Consider the following 21,201-nt stretch of genomic DNA (forward strand, 5'->3'; position numbering starts at 1 on the left):
AAGAAGACTTTTTAATAAAATGTTTTTGGTTTTTTTTTTTCTGGAAAAAAATGGAATTCTGCATTGAAAGCAGCGGAATCCAGGCAATACAGCATGGTTAATTGTAACAGCGAAAGCCCCCTGTTCTTACAGCTAAGCTGGTCTCATGTTAAGTGTATAAGCACCAAACTGAAAATAAAAACATACTGCATGCCATAAGCTTGTCTCAAGCAAGCAAAAAAGAAGGAGACAAGACATAAAATGAAAATTAACAATTGCAGTCTTGTGGCCCCCAACAACCATAGGTGCAGGCTAAAAACATATGCTTACTCTGCATATTTTAATAAATCAACCTTCCATAATGTTAAATATATCTCGTAGGAATAGCTAAAATAGTATTCTGTCTTGGCATTTAAGGTTTTGAATGGTGATGGAGCTTTGGGCGATTTCTGCGAAGTACCAAAAGCAGGAAATCAGAAATACGACTCAAACTCATCTCCCCATCAAACCTTGGTCCCTCCAAGCAGACAGGTTGTACAAACCGAGCAAGACAGCGCCTATGGCCTAGGCACAATAGTGTGTATTAAGTATGCGCATGTGTATTACATATTAATATATATAATGTATTAAAACCTCGCCATGTGTATACCATGGGGAAAGGTATGAAGTTACTTTTATTAAAGATCTGCATACTTAATCCATCCCAACTTTCCGTTACAGTTAAGATGCTATAGCTGGGTGAGAATAAGGGAAATAAACCTCAAGGTGGGAAACTGAGTCATACGATAGGTCACCTCTCTACACTGACAGCTTCCAAAACAAAAAATGTGCTATCAACAAAGACCGAAAGTAGGGTGTTCCCTTTATTGGGCCAACACAGACGTAAAGTATGGTTTCTGGGACCTCAGAGGTTATGAATGCTCTTCATCTTTTTCCTTATTGGAACAGTAATAACTGCCGTATAAATAGATGGCAAAATGTATGTCTTAACCTACATCTCCAGTAGGTAGAAAATAAAGTGTTCTGCAAGTGCTTACACATACCAGCAACTTTTTTCAGCAATACAAAAGTACTATTTTTCCTCGGCTTTACTGAAACGGATTACCATGAAACTATAAAAAATATGGTGGCAATATCTGACGTGGGTCAGTTTTTAAGATGGGGAGCTACAGCATTACCAGAGTTAGAACAGGTCCACACACAATCCGAACATTCCAACAGGGTCTCACAATGTAAGACCATAGAAGAGTGACACGCTATAATATCTTGACAGTATGCAATACTGCGGCAGCCAGTAAGAAGAATCCGAGAGCCTCGTATATTTTACTGACCCCTAAAATATTTACATAAGAAGGAATTGGATATCTCGTCTTCTAACATGGCAAGAAATAATATACACTATGTGTAGCACTTGCACAAAATACCCATTAAATAGGGATCAGCAATATCTATTAAGTGAACATTTTATTCTGTGTTAAAAAGATTTTTAATTGAAGTAGTATTCTAGGTTTGTCTGAATCAACAAAGGCTTTTTGCACATTGCCACAGATTTTAATTGATGTTAGCCTGTATTTCCAGAACAAAATCAATAGCATTAAAGTCTTCAAACTATGTTGACATATCCAAGACATGTTTTACACACTAATATCTTTCAGAAATCAATAGGAAAATAGCTTCTAGAGCAGGAAAAACGGAAGTATAATGCAAATTTAAATCGGTTAAATCCCCCAGTTACTAAGTATCCTTTAATGTTGAACGATAAAAAAAGCTAATCCGTTTTAAAATTTTCTGGCTTTTTTGAAAATTAGCAGGACTAATCTGGTTTAAAACTATTAGTGAAAGTTCCCATCAGATGAACGGAGTCATTATCCAACTACTGCAGTTGCCCTGTTTTAAAACTACCATGTTAGCATATACAAATAATGTATGTGATAAACATTACGGCTAAAATTGTTTAGGTATGAATAAAATGAAATTTACATTTTTCCACTCTGTGACAGGGGGATGTAGATCTACTTTCAAATTGATTTATTATATAGAAGCTTCTTTGCATTTAACCCCTTTGTGACAATGGTTTTAACATTTTTGCAGTGCTTAGCTGTAATTTTCATCTTTAGATGAAAAAAAGTATCAAATATGGTGAAAAATTTAGGGGGAAAAAAAGGACTGACTTTTACTTATTTATAAAAACTAATGAAAAAAAAACTGCTAAATAGATTCTGCTATTTGTCCTGAGTTTAGAAATACCCAATGTTTTTATGTTTATTTGCTTTTTTCTGCATGTTATAGGGCAATAAGTACAAGTAGCGTTCAGCTATTTCAAAACCATTTAGTATTTTAACTCTTTCCATGCACTAATTCTACCACCAGTCTTTGTCAAACTTTGTGATAGTCATTTTTTGCGTTTTAGTTATTTATTTATTACACGCATTTTACTTCGCGTATGAATTTCCAGGTCCTGGTATATGTCACTTTCACACCACAACCCAATATGTGTTCAGCAGCATCTCCTGGGTACAGTGATACCCCGCCATGCATGGGTTTGTCAGGTTGTTTGGGAGCTAAAAGGCCACACATGAAATTTGACATGTGGTCATCCTGCCCCCTGTGTTAACTGGGACATTGTTGAACCCGGCCAATTCAATTTACCCCATCAAACCATACATTTTTTAAAAGGACACACCCCATGGGCATTTAACATTTTCCATGACATATACCACTAATTTTAGGACTTGCTCATAAATATATATAATTGTTTATTTTTTGGCAGTTTATTTTACTAATCACAATGTTATTAGAAAGCTGGGCTCTATTGACTTGCATGATTGATTGCAGTACCTGTATTCAACCTGCAAGGGGAGCCAGAGTTCTCAGGAGGCTCTGGAGTGATGGAGAGACGCGCTGCTCTATTGCGAGTGGCAAAATCTGCAGTGGCGGTTGTGACCCCTCTCCAGAGCAGTCACAGCACATCCTGGGGTGGGTGTTCGGTGTTGCTGAATGCCTCACTATCGAGGCATTTCAGTGACACCACTGATGTTTAAACATTTGACTAAAAACAGTGTATGGCAGATGTTTATATCCCCAGGAGGGGCCAGACTTGGTGCCGGTCTCGGTGTTGCTGAATGCCTCAACATTGAGACATTACAGCAACGCTGTTTGGGTGAAGAAAGCAAACATATTTCACTTTCTAAAACCGATTAAAGCCATGACGGTCCTGGCATGTCAATTGTCGTTAACTGAATGTTTGTGCGTGATGTGCCTGTAGCGTCAATTGTCATCAAGTGGTTAATATTTGATGCATTTTACAAAATGCCAAACAAAAGGTGTTCGAAAAGACATTTACAAGGGCTTTTCCATATAAATGTAATTACACAATGCAACTTGGCAAAATATCAGTACGAGTATTTGAGTTGTGTTGTCCTGACTGGACAATGGCTCTTTTGCAGCCCTGCACAACTCCCGTCATCAAGGACCGCAAACAGGCCAGGAGTTCCACTTATCCTTAAAGCAAAACAATTCCTTTAAAGATTTGTTTTGTAACTGAGAAGCCTGCGGTGAAGATAGGATATCTAAAAATTGTGGCCTGGACCTACACATCCCCGCTCTACAGTATATATCATAATAAATATATTCTATCCAGATTAACAATTATTAGAAAAATATAACATCAAGCTGTGCAAAGGGTAAAAAAAATAATAAATCCAATAGTATCTAAACCACAGCACAAAACCAAGTGGTAACTTAAAATGTAGATTTATTGATATAAAAAAGTTTAGTTTAGTTAATATTATTTTTGAAGCAAATTTGATTACTTAACGTTCATACTAGACCCAAAAATCCAAGCTAACAATTTAGAAACAAAAAAAAAAATGTCCAAATATTTCAGGTTACCCCAAATCAATCTCTGAATAGATCCAGTTAGCTTTTATTAAAAGAAAAAAGTAGGTTACAGAGTAATGTGTGTGTGTTTGTATTCCAACTGCAGTTCGCATTTGGTGTAACGTACATTCACTGCCTCCGCAGTCCCAATGCTTGGGATTGCCAATAATGTAAAAATGAACTATGATTCAGATGAGTATGTTTGCAGCTGCATTAATCCAAATATTCTAGTTGCAAAGAACTAGTTCTGTTGTTTAAATCCAAACAACTCTGAGTAGGTTTTCATATTCCAAAGCTTCTAAACACACGCATGTAAACCACATCCATTGCAACCGAGAAGCAATCATTGGGGCTTATTCACTAAAGGGAGAGTTGGCAGCTGAATTGTGGTTTTAATTCTCGTTCTTCATCATTCCTTATGATGGGCTAACACTCACAGGTTTCTCCAGCAAGAGGGTGAGCCGGCCATCAACATTGTAATGTTTAATAGGCGAAGAGACTTTGAAGAAATCTCACAGAATTAACTGTACATTATTCAGGGCCAGCCACACTTTAACTACAATAGCAACAGCTGATTGGAGCTACATAATAAAGTCAAGGAGCTGAAACAACAACAACTCCTTTAGCGAATAGACCCCATTGTTTTTTGGATGTCACCTGCTTCAAGCAACCAATAGGTGGCAAGAAATGTCAGACCACGGAGGAGGAGGGCAACTTCTAGGTCTGGTAAGTTGCTTTTTTTTATTCGAAGAATTTATATTAAAAATACTTTCAACATGCATTCTTCTTTAATGGAGGTGACAGGGACAGCAAACTGTAGATTTACATAATTTCATAGTGTTTTAGCCACTATGCTTTTTCCTCTCAATTCCTGCCTTAATATGCACCATTCAGTGCTCAGAGCAATCCATGTATGCAGCGGTGTATTCTCGCCTAGGCTGACGAGGCCTAATGCGGCAGCAGATGCATAAATGAAAGCAGCATGCCACGTCAATTCGGGCCGTTTGGGGAGATCAGAGATTTCCCTTGTGACCGTCCCATGTACACAGTATGAAAAAGCATGGAGGACTTTGGCCAAGGTGGTAAGTGGTAGGTGGCGGCTGGGGCACTGCCCTGGGTCAGAAACATTCTGTCTCCATACACACCAAGTACCATCCATAGGAACTCTACGAGGTTCTCCCAGAGACTCCGAGGGAAGCTCTGCTTCTCCAGGTCACCACAGAGAAACTCTGGGTTGCAAGAGCAGTGTTGTGGCACGCCCCACTCCGCGCCCACTTCCCCTTCAACCATGGCCAGCTTTCCTTTGTGTGGGGCTAGCCTTGCCCACCACCAGCCGACTGCCCACTAATGTCAGCGGGACCGCCTACCCGCATTCCAAAGAATATCCAAAGATATTACAAAATATATAATTTTAATATGTCCATATATTTGGACAGGTGTGTTATTCAAAATGTTAATTAACTTTTGAGAAATTTCTTTCTGGTAACTGGGATATTAAAAAAAAATAAAAATATAATAGAGGTTTTGCAAAAGCCTCATTATGGTATTAATCAAGTAAACATGTAAAATTTACTCATATGCAGGTAATTAACAGATTAAAAATGGTTGCAGTTTCCTTTTGTAGTGATTATAAGATCAATATTATAATTTTGACATGGAAATTATAAAGAATATTGCAAGTGGATCTCCAGATTCAATGCTTTCCAACTGCCCTTGATGGCTTACAAAGGATTTTTGGAAGACCCATTTGTTTATCAGTAGGCAACATGTAATATGGTCAATAATAGGTTAGAATGAAAAATGACCGGTAGGTTTACAGAATTTAGGGAGCAAAATGGCACAAAAAGAGGCGTTCGTCGTTAAAGTGATTTACATATACCCACCTAGAATCCCTTGCACTATATGATTTCTGTGGAAGAAACAAGTCTTTAGGCTTGTCTGGTGGATGTACAGTAGGTTAGCGTTTATATAAATATATGGCCAATCTAGTCTGTATTTCCCCCTGCTGTGAATCGACTTTAATGAGCCCTGGTCTCGTCTCATGCATGGGATAGGAGTATGGCTATTTTACTTAGGCTTAAATTCCCTTACTGTATTTACCTCTACCCATTTTGCTGGGAGGATGTTCCACTTATATACCACTCTCTTGGTAAAGTATAGTTTCATACATTACACTTAAGTCTCTGACCATCTCGTTTTTCACAAGGAGTCATAATCAAATCTATATTTAGGGGTTAAGCTACCTGTATCCCATAGTGAGACAAAACAACAGTAGTTATTTTTACACAGTAAATGTGTATATGTATTTACCTACATGAATATCTCAGGTATTTGCATTCATGTATCACCTAAATTGTAATTCTGGGATTTTGTAAAGCCATTTACAACACATAATTTTAGTGTTCATTTATTGTCCAACTAAGAAATTTCTATCATGACGGTACACCCAATTAAGAACTGTGCCAATGTCATACTTCCCTAGTGTATCTCTTTAGGAGGGACAGTCCCCTCTTTTTCCCCCAAATCCCTGTATACATGTCTTCAGGGAGCTCACAAAATTTGGTAGATCTGTGTGTATCACAGAGTTCTACATCCCTAAAACCCACAAGAACGAGAGTAGAAAATAGGTTTTTAAAGTGACATTATTCTTCCTAATGTTACATAAACAAAAAAAACGCCCCTCTTTTGCCATGTGAAACACTAAGATGTGTGAAAAAATGTGACTTTCTTGAGCTGTTTTTGTTTTTACACTAAAGCGGATATTTTATTTTATTTTTTTTATTACAATACAAGAATTGTTTACTGAATCCCCAAAACTGCCTATGTGTTCAGAAATTGGTAAAGTCGTAAATCTACAAAGGAAAACAGCAAACATCTCAAAGTTTTTGCATAATAAAGGCCAGTGCAGTTTTTATTTAAAATGTACATTTCTTTTTGCCTCTAATGGCTTGAGGAACCTTCTCCAAGCACACACTTTAGAGTCTTTAGTTGGTTTACAGAAAGCAGGTTACACGGTTAGCAGTAGGTAGCGGTATTGCTCTGTACAGGCAGCAGCAGTTCTTTCTGATGCCCCAGCTTACCTTTCCTGTCTGGTTTAAGGTTGCGATCCACCGGAGGGGGTTCGCAGTCTGTAGAAGGCACAGACCTCCTTGGTGGTGTCTTTGGACTGGACCGGAAACCCATGTGTGCTGGAGGTGGCACTTGCATTCCAAACGACGAGAAGTCAAATGTGCCTGGAGTCATCGGGACATAATTGGTTTCCTGGATGGGTTCAGTACAGCTATTGGAATGCTGCCGAGGAGGTGAATTTGGGTTCATGGCTACATAGTTTTCATCTAGTTCTTCATTTGAGAAACTTCCAACTGCCATCATGCTCTTATTTTTCTGTGGGGGGAAACCATACATCGATATATATGTCAGATAAAGGGAATTTTACTAAAAACAAAAAAAAAAACCTACATGATAACAACTTGGCATAGAAATTGGTAATACATATTAAACACCAATCTCTAAAACGCATAAAAGGTAAAAAGTAAATGTCTTTTTTTACATGTGTCACTGCAGAAAACATATGTGAGACAAATAATTGTAAACATGGACCTCTCAGGTTGTCTTACCCATTGTCCCAATACCGACTACTGGAACTTTCATGATAGAAAATGGAGGGCCTACCCGTAACACAGCACACAGAGAAACACTGCATATATATATTATATATAATTGTGTGTATATACATTTATATATATATACATACACACACACACACACACATACATACATATATACATACACACCATCAGGATATCAATGAGACTCAGTCTCTAGGCAATAGAGCAGGGATTGCTCCTAAATATTTACTGATCTGGAGATCTTAATGTAGCATTCACTACACATTATATTTTTACATCTTTTTTTTCACAAGAAATAGAACAGCAACTGCTTATGAGCTGTTTTTGGAGGTTTTATTGTCATTACAGTTCAAATGGTGTTTCAATTCAAAACCTAGCTAAAAATAACATTCAATCATTTGGGTACACAACAATTACTTACAAAATGGCCGTGAAAGCCCTCAAGCGAGCTTGATCTGTCGCTGATAAACGGCCGAGGAATATCATAAAAATCTTGGGAACTCATATCTAAAATATAAACAATAAAACATTTCATCTTGTCTGGAAAAAGCATAGATATAAAAGAAATTGGTGAATCCCACAGTGTTTGAAACATTTGAAAAAAAGTGTACTTATTTTAAATGACAGTTAAACCTACCGACTTAAAATGTAATTTTAATACAGACTAAAAAACATATGCTGGCAAAATATAAGAAAATAAAAAGTCCTTACCTTTCCTGTATTTATTTAGTTCTAAAGAGGAAACAGTATTACTACGAGAAGCGGATATTCCAGATGTAGGAACACAGTAGCTACTGTCAGTCTCTGAGGCCGTACGGGTAAAATTATGTTCAATCGGGGACCGTTCCGATGAATAATAAGGCTTTGGCGGTCTGGGTGGAGGAACATTTGAAACAGTCTCTAATTTTGTTGACGTGTGCCCCACAGAGCTTTCATGAACAGTCCTGGGAATCTGGTATGTACCTCCCGAAGACGGCGGTATGTCATAACTTACTGATACATTTCTAAACTGAGCTTCCAATAAAGATGCTCCGGACATATTAAAAACATTTGATTCCCCATCTCCGTCTGTGCCAGATGGAGATACAGCTTTTGGTAAAACGTCCTGAGAGTAGCTTCGGGGAAGGCTGTAAAAACTGGCCTCTGTAGAGGATGAACCTGTGCGGGATGGAGAATCATAAACACTGGACTGCTGGAAGTACCCATTCACTGAATGCTTGCTTCCTTTTTGAGTAGGGACATTATCGTTGCAGTCTGTTTCCGATGCGGTTGACTTTGCCGAATCAGCATGAGACCTAAAACACAGGATAACAAGCAATTATATTTAGGTAGTAATAACAGCTTCCAACCCAATTGGGTTCATTGGATTAAAAAAGAGCATGTGCAGTCATGAAGTTACTTTTTTCCAGCAGCACACCTTTAGTTTTATTAAAATACATCTCATAAAGTTAGAATTCATACATTTTAGGAAATTATGGTAACAATGCAATCATTCATTTGGTAAATTCGTGTATGCATATCGCAGTAGGCTATCTAAATGTAAGTGTTAAAAAATTACCTCTATTTATAATTGACCCATCCACAAAAGGTTGAAACATACACAATTTTCATTGTTTATATGGTATCCATGTCAACAACAACCCCAAAATACCAAGTTGTACTGCATGAATGAAAACCCAACAGCCATCATTTTAGGCATTTACTCAATCTACAATGCAAGTCTCCTGCACTCAGCAGGACCATTTAGAGGTTGTCACATATTTATCATCAAGTAATTTAAAAGCTGCAAGGGCCACCTGAAAAAGGCAGAATTCACACCACAACAGAATGCCGTCTGGTAAACAAATGGGTCATGCATCAAGGCACTAATTTATACCGAACAGTATGTGCCCTTTCACAGTATTGAGAGCAAATAACATGCCACTTGTTTCAGTAGACAGGAGGCGGATAATCCGAGGCTAAACTATTCTGCATTAAGACCTCATTGATATAGCTAGCGGTTAGTTTTTTTTTCCCCAATCCATTCAATTTTTATACTGTTCAATGTGAAAAGAAAAAAAGGAAAACAAAAAGGTACAAGCTGCCCATCAACTTGTGTGCGAATTAGGGCTGCAACAACTAATCGATAAAATCGATAATAATCGATAATGAAAATCGTTGCCAACGAATTTCATTATCGATTAGTTGAATCGATTTTTATCGATTATTAAATGAGGGTTTTTTCAGAGCAAAAGCTCTGAAAAATACCCCTCATTATATAATCCGTTTAGTCTGACTCACAGCAGCAGCTCCTACTTACCAGCCCCTCCCTGTAATCACTGTGACAACTGGCCCCGCCCCCTTCCTTCTCCCAGAAGGCCAGAACCACATGGCTGTGACACTCATCTAACTGTAAGTATAAAATTAATATTTGGGCTACTGAAAGTTAGGGGAGGTGGGAGTTAATTTAGGGGCAGTTATGGTTAATAGGGTGTTTAGGGTTAATTTAGGGGCAGCTATGGTTAATAGGGTGTTTAGGGTTAATTTAGGGGCAGCTATGGTTAATGGTGTGTTTAGGGTTAATTTAGGAGCAGCTGTGGTTAATGGGGTGTTTGGGGTTAATTTGAGGCAGTTTTGGTTAATGGTATGTTTAGGGTTAATTTAGGGGCTGTTGTGGTTCATGGGGTCTTTTGGGTTCATTTAGGGGATGCCGTGGTTGATGGGGTCTTAAGGGTTAATGTAGGGGCAGTTAGAGGTAAAGGGGGGCAGACTAAGGGGAATCTAAATCCTGGGGGCAGTGAAGATTAACCCAGTACTTATTTATAAAAGTATGGTCTGTGACTCTATGAGGGGACTATGAGATATCTGGGGGGTATAAGGCATATCTGGGGAGGACGGAGTGACATATCTGGGGGTATAAGGCATATAGGGTATATAAGGCATATGTGGGAGGCAGCGTGGAGTGGCATATGTGGGAGGCAGCGTGGAGTGGCATATGTGGGAGGCAGCGTGGCAAGCCTGGGCTCAAACGTGCATAAATTGGGGGGGGCTGGTTGCGAAATAAAGGCAAGAAATGCATTTTATCAAAGTTTTTTTATTATGCTGTTTGTATTTAATATAATTAGTTTATTACATTATTTTAAATAAATGAAAAATTTACATTCATTTTTTTATCCGATTAATCGAAAAAATAATCGGCCAACTAATCGATTATGAAAATAATCGTTAGTTGCAGCCCTAGTGCGAATTGCATATTAAAAGCACACGGAACACAGAGCTTTACGTCATTTGTCATCCAAGGCATCACCATTACTGTTAAGTGGAATAGTTTCTGATGGTTACAAAAAGTGTTAAGGAAATATAAAAAGGAAAATTCTAATGTATTAACACCTAAAGTCAGTATTTCAGGATACATAGACCCTATAAGATAAGATATGTGATTAAATGACACGCATCAAATTCCCTTACATTGGGAAATATGGAAATAACAATGTCTGTTCTAGAGGGCATGGCTTACGCTCCAGTAGAGAAAAGGTACACTATAAGTTGAAGCAGCTGACCATCTTCTGGACAGTAACTGCCATAACCAAACAACAGAACATGTTAGGCTTTTGACCCTGACAGACCAGAACAAATAGTTGTTGAGGCTCCTAATGAACGTGTCCATTTCAGCACCTCCTGTTGAGCCATGTAAACATCTAAGATTATTCAAGTGTTTCTTTTATTATATCATACTCTATATACTAGTACATGATATGTAAACTGGTGTATTAAAATGTGTATTAGTATTACTTTACTTACAATCAAGGTATTTATAAATTACAAAGTATAATCCAGCAATATTGATTATTTTGTTACAAGATAAATAAAAGCAATATGAACTATGATGGTACAAAGGGAAAACTGTCAAACTGGAATGCAAAATGCAAAAATATTTTATGTAAACCATATGAGTTAGTCTGAAAAGCCCAATCTCATTTGGAGGCAGGTTCTGAATTCACAGCACACACAGGGAGTGAGGCACGGCATCCATGCAAAGTGCACGTTACGACTGGTAGACCAGTCACCATACACTCACTGCCAAGATATCTTTTTGCTCTCAAAATCTTCTAGCAGCAGATATTCTTCTTCTGATGCTAATGATGAGGACCCTTTCCTGATTTACAAACAAAATTTACACAGAAATGAAAAATTAAAAGTTACAATTCAAGCAACAGAACAACTCTTTGCTTTACATATCAGTGTGGACTTGCCTTGTGCTGATTTTAAAAAGGGCAATCAAACTATTTTCAAGGTGAGGGCACTTGTTTGTTAAAAATGTTGTGGATGCTTAAATGTTCAAGCTACACATCACACACGGTCCGATTCAGCAAGTTTTTTGGACACTCGTCCTCCAGTCATTGACTCATACCTGACAATGTTTACTAGCAATTCTACTGGTTATGACAGCATCACACCTAGATTAAAGCCACAGGAATGCATGTACTGTAAGTGTCCACCCATAAACCGATAACATTGGCTTTTTACAGTGGAACATTGGAAACTTTTGTGTGTGTATATGTGCATATTCAATGTTGCCCAGGTTTCACTACCTTTGCTTCCACTATGTTAATCGTAGACAGGCTTGGACTGGCTATCTGGCACACCAGTCCATTGGGCTGACATTACCTTCGTAGTCTCCGCATTTCCAGTAGTCGGCCGCACTCACTTCACCAGGGTGCTGCCAGACTTAAAGTGCCAGGGCCGCCAGACCATCGCCAGTCCTGATTGTTGATCAAAGCTTAATCTAGTTTTTTCATGTAAAGAGAATGGGCCTATCAACTTTAAGTACCAGTGCATAAACACAAAGCTCAAGTTTATCATGAAGTTTGACGTAGGTGAAACTACACTTCAGACACTATGCTGGATTTAAAGACTCGGTATAAAACGGCAGACATATGCCAATGAGGGAGCCCACACAATAAAATTTTGCTTGCTGTACAGGGTACTGTACTTTTGTCACTTACGGCCCATTAGCACTGTGACAGCAATATAGCAGTGTGGATGCACGTAGCTCACACTGCAGCATTATTTGACTTTCCAGGGCTGAAACCAGAAAATCAAACCCTGACTGAAAAATATTCTTGTGTTTTGTAGCTGGTGGAATGTGTCAGGGATCGGGCAGGTTGGGTTAACTTTACTCATTTTCTCACTGAAACACACTTGCAGCCTACAGGAGATACCGGAATTTGCAGTAATGTTAAAGCCTAACCATACACGTCTGTGTTAAAAAAACAAAAACATGTAGCATACCACCCGGGAAATGTTTTCTCTTGAAATAGTTTTATTATAATCTGGATAATTGATAAAAGCATATGAGACCTCAGTATCAATTTCCTTTAATTCAATATCTTCCAAAGTCTTAGTAATACTTAAAAATGGAATAGTGACATTGGCTCAAGACTTATTCTCTTACACAAAAGTATTTCTGAATAATGAAAAGGGAAGCAATATAAATTTAGTTACAAAAGTCCCCCAAGGTTACTTTTCTATGAATACAAGTAAACAATGTGAATGCTTTACCTGAATGGTTCTGGTTTTTTGCTTTGGCAGTTGATTAACAGCAGGTAGTCCTGTGGATCCTCTTGAGTGTTAGAAGAGTCAAAAGGCGGCACATTGATGAGCTGATATGGAGGAGGAAGAGGTCCATGGAGTGATGACCCTTGACTAGAGGGTTCTGAACTTCCAGACATAGGAATTTCAATGGGTGCATGCATAGGAACGCCGTGAGGCTTCCCAACATCTGCAAGGATTAACAAAGAAAATTAAGCTCATCCTTAAATTTCATTTGAACACATAAAACCATATAATTATGTTTACAGTTTCTAGAATAGTGCACTCCATGCCATTTCTTGTAATTGTAGTCCTCAAGAGCTCCCAATAGTATTTTCCGTTCCATCTCACATTAGGGTGGGCAACTTGATCAGTCAACCAACCCTTGCTCCCAAAGTATCCCGGACATTGGTCAGCATATCCTGGAACTCTACAACGGTGGAGACTTGGGAACTGGAGTTGGGAGCCACGTTCCCTACAATATACCTGTACAATTAACTTAAGAACCATAATGTGACATACTGTTAGGGCCTCAAAAAAAATCATAACATACACTAGGATGTAATATATCTTACATTTTTTATGATTAAAACTTAAAAAGTATATAAGTATATATTTTAAAAAAAAACCAAAAAATTTAGAGCCCTTAAATGCACCGTTCCACTCCCAGAAGGCATGTAAAATAAAAAATAAAAAATATTTAGGGACTCTTTTGGCCCCCTACAACAACAACACTATGTATGTGTGGAATTATTGTACTATTATTTTTGTGTCTTTCCCCCAGATGAGGCACCTATTTTGGGGAAGATTTTCTAAAAACGTACTGAAATATTTTGTGAAATGAATGAATATAGTATTAAGCAAAATACCTGTTTGTTCTGAAAAAATTATAACATATATGGTCATGTACTAAGCACACAAAAGAGGAATCGAGGTTAAATGGCAAAACTGGCAAGAAGCTCCAGTCTTAAGGATACAAAATACCTTAGCTCACATGATTTATTTAGTAGGACATTTAGAGGCTGTTTAACTGCACATAAAGCGGTTTATGAATATGTTCCAGTGCACCACAGTAAATGGAACAGAGTATCTATCTAACACACAAACCTGTAGACATGGTTTCACACAGCATTATGATATATAATTCAGATCACATCTATAATTCATAAACCAGTAACCTTTACTGGGGTTTAACCCAGCATGGACCCTCACGTTGGAACCTAGGCTGTTAAAATACGTGTAAGAACTTGTCCTAGCCAGTCACTGTACAACACAAGAGTTGCTTAGTAGGTGTGCCTATTCCGAAACAAGTATAATAAACTGTACTGCATATAGGTTGAAACTTGTTTTTAAAATTTTATTACAACCGCTGAGTCCTTTGAAATTGGCATGCCTATTGCTGTTGAACTACATGCTTGTCTTTTGGTGAATACAACAATGTTTAGCAGATCAGTCCCTTTAAAGAAAAGAAATCTCATTTTTCTTTTCCTTGTAAATCACTATAATAATTACAATGTGTTAAAATAAGCAATATACTGTATATTACTCCTCGTACAGGTCTATCAATGGGAACAGCAAGCTTAATTTCCTGTTCCCAGGATTTGCATGATATTTCATCCCCACTGAGACACCCCATCCCCTTTGTTGGCTCTTGTTGCTTCTGGTAGCAATAGAAAGAGGAGGATCTGGGCCAGGGAAGTAATTGTGTGGGTTTAGGCATCCAACCCAGCTCCATTGATGGGATATTTTTCAGCAAGAAAAAAAATATACTTAATAAAAGAAAAACAATCAATCTATAGGTAGTTTTAATAAATATACGTTTGTCTTCTCATAGAAATGACAGCTGTTTCACATTGCAAACAAATTTCTAGAGCGAGTCACTTGCAGAAGAATGCTCACATTTTTGCTCTCGAACATTCTTTATTTATTACTATAATGGAAATCCCCTTCGATCTACACTGCTTTCTGTCTCTGACATTGTAAACATTGGAGACCAACTCTGCCATTTTATCCTAGATTTGTGACCAAGTAGTTTTAATATAGATACACTTTCAAGGACCTAGACTGAAAATGAAAAAAAACAATACCCAGTCCATCAATTTCAGGCAATAACCAAACCACATTAATTGTTACAAATTGCATGCCATGGTTCAAGACAATGAGTTCTCAATATAACTAAGAATACATGAATTAACACAAGAGGAAATTTCTTGTAAAAGCTCTAATGCAAACCTGTTTTTCCAAGCCTTAGCCATCAAAACATAACATAACATCGCCTTTTGGAAAACCTTATTAACGGTTTGGATATGGCTTACAAAGTTTGCATGCAATATAAAAAAGACAAGAAAAAACAGAGGATAACAACCAAACCACATCAAAGCTTTTATACATTAGAATGAGTTTTCTTGGATGTTACTAATTCTTTTAACTATGGCCATGTGAATATTCAGCAAATCTGGCAGAGAGAGCCAGAAAGCGGACAAAACTAACAGAAAAACATTTATTCTGAACCAGTCTGATCTTTCCACATTATGTGGCTCATGCCTATAGTACAGCATTTTTCATAAAGAAATCACAGGGAAGTGAAATGATTTACTGAAGCATAATATGACAGCTTAAAAACAAACAATTGCTTTGCAAAGATTACATATTTGCTGCATAGATATCTTTTCTCTGGATGTTTAAATTGCGGGGTGTCAGAACAGGACTATTTGTTTCAGGAAGAGATATAATAAGTGTCCCTGAAGACTAAAACATGTCAAAAAGACATAAATGTTATGCATTTCTCAAAAGTATATGCTTTTTCTTGCTCATGCTTTTGTTGTAGACGCAACTGGAATGCCTACAATCAAGCCACAGTCATATGATGCGAAAAAGAAATCTTTTCTTTTGCTATACGACAAAGAAAAATAAGACATGAATGCTAAGTAACTTATTAGATGAGCCATCCAAGGCAAGTAATAAGACAAGAAGGAAGATGTACATAAGAAGATTCAACCACTGCCTGTGTCCACAGCAGGTACAGTTGTGTAATGTACCCCATCTGATTGCCTGCATTATTTCACGTTTTGTGCATACTGATTTTGGAAAGACTATTTTGATCTCTAAAGGACCAAATAATTAAATCTTCTAAGAAGTCGCCAAGGACCCTAGATGTTCTGCTGTACCAGGACAAGTAGCCATAACTGAAGGGGCCATGAATAATGCTTTGTATGAGAAAAACCTACAGTGGAACATCAGGCCGGCCGTCCATCAGCCCAAACTCTACTAGCATGTTGTAGCAAAATCTGAAATGTGGAAATCATGCTTGGAAACCCCTTGCAGATGTCACTGAATTAGATCTAATAACCCTTTGAGATAACCCTTGGTGCCAACAAAATATATCCAACACTGCAGAAAATCAGACAAGGACAAACTGAAAGTAAGCAGGTCATTTCCCTTTTCTATGATGTTTAGTTTCTAGTTTACCCATCTCTGGATTTGGTTGGATAAACGTCGTAAAAATATTGTCCAGGCTGTAGCTCATGTCCTTACGTGAACTGAAGGATTGTATAATTACACCTCATACCTTATTATGCTGTTACTTTATTCATACAGGGGTTCTAGCGTTTCTTTAGTCTTAGAGGATTATTTTGGCAGCTTCTGAAAACGGCACCAAAACAGCTAAAAAGAACCCATAAGTTTAGGCATTTGTGTAAAATATGTTATGTGGATAAACGAGGAGTCTAGCATTGCCATATAATAGCAAAGAATTAACAAAATCGGTACATTGTTCTGTATTGAACAAATTCAATTTATACAAATAGATTGTACTGCCTTTAACTAGTTACCCTGCATTTAATTATGTAAAGATCTATAAAAGGGACATGTAGGGAACATTATGTCAGTATTCATGTAAAAACACTCCCATACTTTGTTTTAAAAGTTGACTTACCTTCTTCAGTAGGATTAAACCCACAGATGTCACATATATTTCGAACCCACTTATTCATCTCCTCTTCACTTTCGGCCACTAAATAGAAAACTCTGTCGATGGTCTTTATATCGAAAATATAACTGTTTTCAAACTCTTTTTTGTTGAATTCCAACCCGGCATCAACCTGTTCGCACAAGTTTAAGTCAATAATTCGAATTGGTTTCTTGGCGTGGTCATTTTTGTAATACTCGAGTACATCTGGATCTCCGGTTAAACGTCCGCTGCGAAGTACAAACCATCTTCTTTTCCATGCCTAAAAGAAAAGAACAAAAATAAAGTGGTCAATTGCTTTATTATTATTATTATTATTGTCTGTACACATTAAATAATTTACCACACGACATTAGATCATACAATATAAACTGCTTAAACATATTTTTAGTATCCTAAGGCTAAAAATCTGCTCTCTGCACCATAAAAAGGCACCTTTGACTCTTAAATCATTTGATGAAAGAGAGGAAAAAGAATCAAAGACTCAAATTATTCAAACACAGGGAATGGTTTAAAAAGATACTGCAAGCATTTATTATTATTTTGTATTCATATAGCAATTAACTAAGGCAAACCGATATACTAAGTAAAAGTATTCAATTTAAAAGTAAAATGCTTAAAACTGAGCTTGGAGGTTCTAACTTTCTGTACGCTTCTGTTACACATGTGAATGTGTCTACCTAACCCACAATTCTGTAATCACTTATTTGTTATTATATTTTATTGTAGAAAGACCTTGCCGCATATTATAATAAATGTTTGTGGCGTTTACAATATTTACAACTCTAGGTTGATTTCTATACGGCACAGTAAAAAAAAAAAATATATATGCCAAGGAAATAAGATCTTGAAACGCAAAGGGAATATTACATAAAATACTTTAAATATAAACATCACTTTATCAATGTGCTTTAGGGCAGTGTAATAAGTACTCTTATGTTTGTTAGTTTTTAGCTTGATAGGAAGCACCTATCAAGGGAATTAAATTAGGCTGTTCAGTGGCATTTTAATGATTTGCATTCTATACTTGGGGTCTTTTTGTTCGGGTGCTTTTTTCTCATCGTATTTAATATTAGTTAATTGTAAGAGGTTATATTACATCTCACTACCCCTCTGTTCGGTTTTAGTATAATCATCCCTAAGGGGAAAATAAATTTGACTAATGTAAAGACGAAAAAAAAAGCCTGTCTGTTGCGGGGTCATTTCTGCTATGAGCAATCAAAAGCAAAAATAGTATAGATCCTTCCTTCAGGGTTTGTGTACCCAACCCAACTGATCATTCATTACAAGGGTTCCACATAGGCTGGAACCTGACAAATCGATCATCAATTCACGTCAATAAGTAGGGCTTTCATGCTGAAAACGTGCTTGTTTGTCAAGGCTGATCAAGCCTTTGAGTCGGTGTCAGAGGGCAAAGCTTTCTGCACAAAAAATCATCCTTTTCAAAACGAAATATGCCTGAATAGGTTGGATTACTCATCAAAATGAGTCCATAGCTTTGTGCTTCATTCTAGTGGTGAATTGCTCAGCACAGTAACTACTTACCAAAGTTAACACTGTAGCTAAACACCTGCTACTCTATCTGAATGCTGGTTCATATGAATAAATGACTCACTCATTGGGACTGGCACAGATTGAACTAGAAGGGAAGGAGGGGGAGCAAATCACTAACTGTGCTCTTCTACGAGCCATACAGAAAGGTCCTCTGGCTGGGAGTACAAAGAAGAGTTTAACAGCAGAATAAAGCTTAATGCCAGACAAGCAAAATGACATCAGCACCAATGCTAATCATAGCACAAAAGTGCCTCTGTTATGTCAGATTGTAGAAGAGTCCAAATAAATTACCCTTTGTTATCTGAGAATATCTTGCATTCTTATGAACTATTCTATCCTATTTTTGGATTTAACCCATGCAAACCTTAAGCGTAGTTTTAAGTGTGATTTTTTTTTTTTTTACTTTGATTTTCAGTTCCTAATAATTAGAAGCATGTAATACCTAATGCTACATTTGTAATAGGACTTTAATGACATAGACTGTAAACAGTGAAAGTTGTTCAGTAAAAAGTAATTTTCCTGCATGCTAATCAGCGCAACCTTTTCTTAGTGATTGGAATTAGAACATTTGACCATGAGATCATTTTTCTACTCTCCTAGAAACAGAACGTGTACCCAAGTATGCTTCCTGCGCATGTCCTACTGCCCCTTATAATTTGCCTACATAACAGAAGTAGGGCCGAGCATGCAATGATTCCTATAGTCAGGCAGAAAGACGGAATTACTCTTCCCGGCTAGAAAGTGAATAGCGATACAACAACCACGAAAACAACAACAACAAAAGATCCAAACCACTAAGAAACATGGAAAGGGTTCAAGAAGCAATTAAAACAGTAAACAGTAAGTTTCATTTTTTTTACACCACATTTTATATAAAAAAACACCAACCATCAGTCAGTTTTGACTCATGAGGACAATGCCCCTGCAACGCATCACCTTATAAAATACGCTCTGCACAAGACCAGGCTCATTCAAGCTTTTGAGACGAAAACACGCTTAAAATAGTGCAACAGTCTCGACGAGGGTCTTGCATTCAATAATCACGATGTGTTCTTATAAACATACATGTACACACAAAAACAGATGGTTTTGAGAAGAACTGGTTTTATCCTTAAAGGTGAGCTTATAAAAAAGTCAGCCTACTATTTCCACGTTTGAATAGGGTTGTTTTCCAGGAAGTAGAAATGCGATCTTACTGAGCAAAGTAAGGAAAAAACAGGCTCAATGGAAGTTTCCACTCCACTGACTATCATCCTGGTCATCTGTTCCGCATGCACATTTGTATAACATTTCCTGTTTTCGAACTATTGTCACCACTCACTAGTTATGCGCTGTCAGGTCTAACTTTAGACTAACTGGGTAAACAAAATAAATCACTGAATGTAAAAGAGAACTGTGAAGCAAACACAAAGCCACGTAGGGATTGAGGAATTATATATATATTATATCATATATTCGTATTCTGTGTGACCCAAACCTTTGGCATTACCATTATGTTTCAAAATGTTGAAACAACATAATTTAAAGCGCCTTTAAACCATTTGGGGATGAAAAGTCTTCGGGCCAAACAGATCATTTTAGGAGCCAAGAAGGGATGTACTTATAGAGATCAACATAAAGTGGTGCAAAAGTAAGGTATCCGTTTAGAAAATACACACAAAGAGCTTTGTTAACAGTAGGTACGATTTAAGAAACCATACTTTTAGTCAATGAAATTATAATACTATTTCCAAAGGCAACTTTGTTTGCCTTTGAAAATACATCATTGAGGATAGCCATCTCACGCCAGTAGTACAAATACATAAAAAGAAGAAACACCGTATTTGCTCGATTATAAGATGACCCCCCAAAATCTGAATATTAAATTTAGGAAAAAAGAAAAAGCCTGAATATAAGACGACCCTATAGGAAAAGTTTTACTAGTAAATATTAATTCATGTAAGCAATTTTTTCATATTTAATAAAATATATGATTGAGAATATTTTTTTTTGTTTTTAGTTCCTTTTATTTGCCAACCTGCCCCCCCCAAGTTATGCACCTCTGCTCCCAGGCTTGCCACTCTGCCCCCAGAAATGCCTTATACCCCCCTATATGCCACTCTGCCCCATGATATGCCTTTTAACTGCCTATATGCCACTTTGCCTCCAGAAATGACTTATACCCCCCCCATTTGCCACTCTGTCCCATGATATGCCTTTTAAACCCCTATATGCCACTCTGGGGTTAAAAGGCATTTCTGGAGGCAGAGTGGCATATAGGGGGGTTAAAAGGCACAAAGGGGGACACAAAGGGGGTTAAAAGGCATATCATGGGGCACTCTGCCTCCAGAAAAGCCTTATGCCCCCCATATAACACCCCCCGACTTACCAGTGCTTCTGACTCCCTGGTGTCTGTGGGGGCAGCGGGTGGAGGTCGGCATTAGCTCTGCCCGGGGCTTCTATGACTGAGCAGCAGAAGGTCATGTGACTTCGGTGCTCCATCATAGAAGCCCCGGCGGAGGTGCCTCTTTGGCAGCCGGGGACGGTCTGCATGATGCTCGTAGACAACCTACGCTGCCCCCCCGTGCTTTCGCCAGTGCTCGGTGATAGAAGCCCCGGTGGAAGTGCCGGCAGCAGCTAAGG

The 21,201-nt window shown here is 37.7% G+C and overlaps 1 protein-coding gene across 1 annotated transcript in view; it reads right to left on the reverse strand.

Moving 5' to 3' along the window:
• LOC149287418 (GRB2-associated-binding protein 1-like) overlaps positions 1–21,201 on the reverse strand; it is a 42,835-nt gene that overhangs the window by 7,307 nt on the left and 14,327 nt on the right. Inside the window, exons 2-6 of the mRNA XM_089492938.1 lie at positions 16,971–17,287; positions 13,029–13,187; positions 8,199–8,782; positions 7,909–7,994; positions 6,939–7,242 (exon numbers count right to left, since the gene is read on the reverse strand). Of these exons, the coding sequence (XP_089349064.1) occupies positions 6,939–7,242; positions 7,909–7,994; positions 8,199–8,782; positions 13,029–13,187; positions 16,971–17,287 (1,450 nt within the window). The remainder of the gene's footprint in view (positions 1–6,938; positions 7,243–7,908; positions 7,995–8,198; positions 8,783–13,028; positions 13,188–16,970; positions 17,288–21,201) is intronic.

This window comes from Sceloporus occidentalis, unplaced genomic scaffold (assembly GCF_023333645.1).
Source record: "Sceloporus occidentalis isolate IW3139 unplaced genomic scaffold, rSceOcc1.0.p SCAF_61, whole genome shotgun sequence".
Classification (NCBI taxonomy): domain Eukaryota; kingdom Metazoa; phylum Chordata; class Lepidosauria; order Squamata; family Phrynosomatidae; genus Sceloporus; species Sceloporus occidentalis.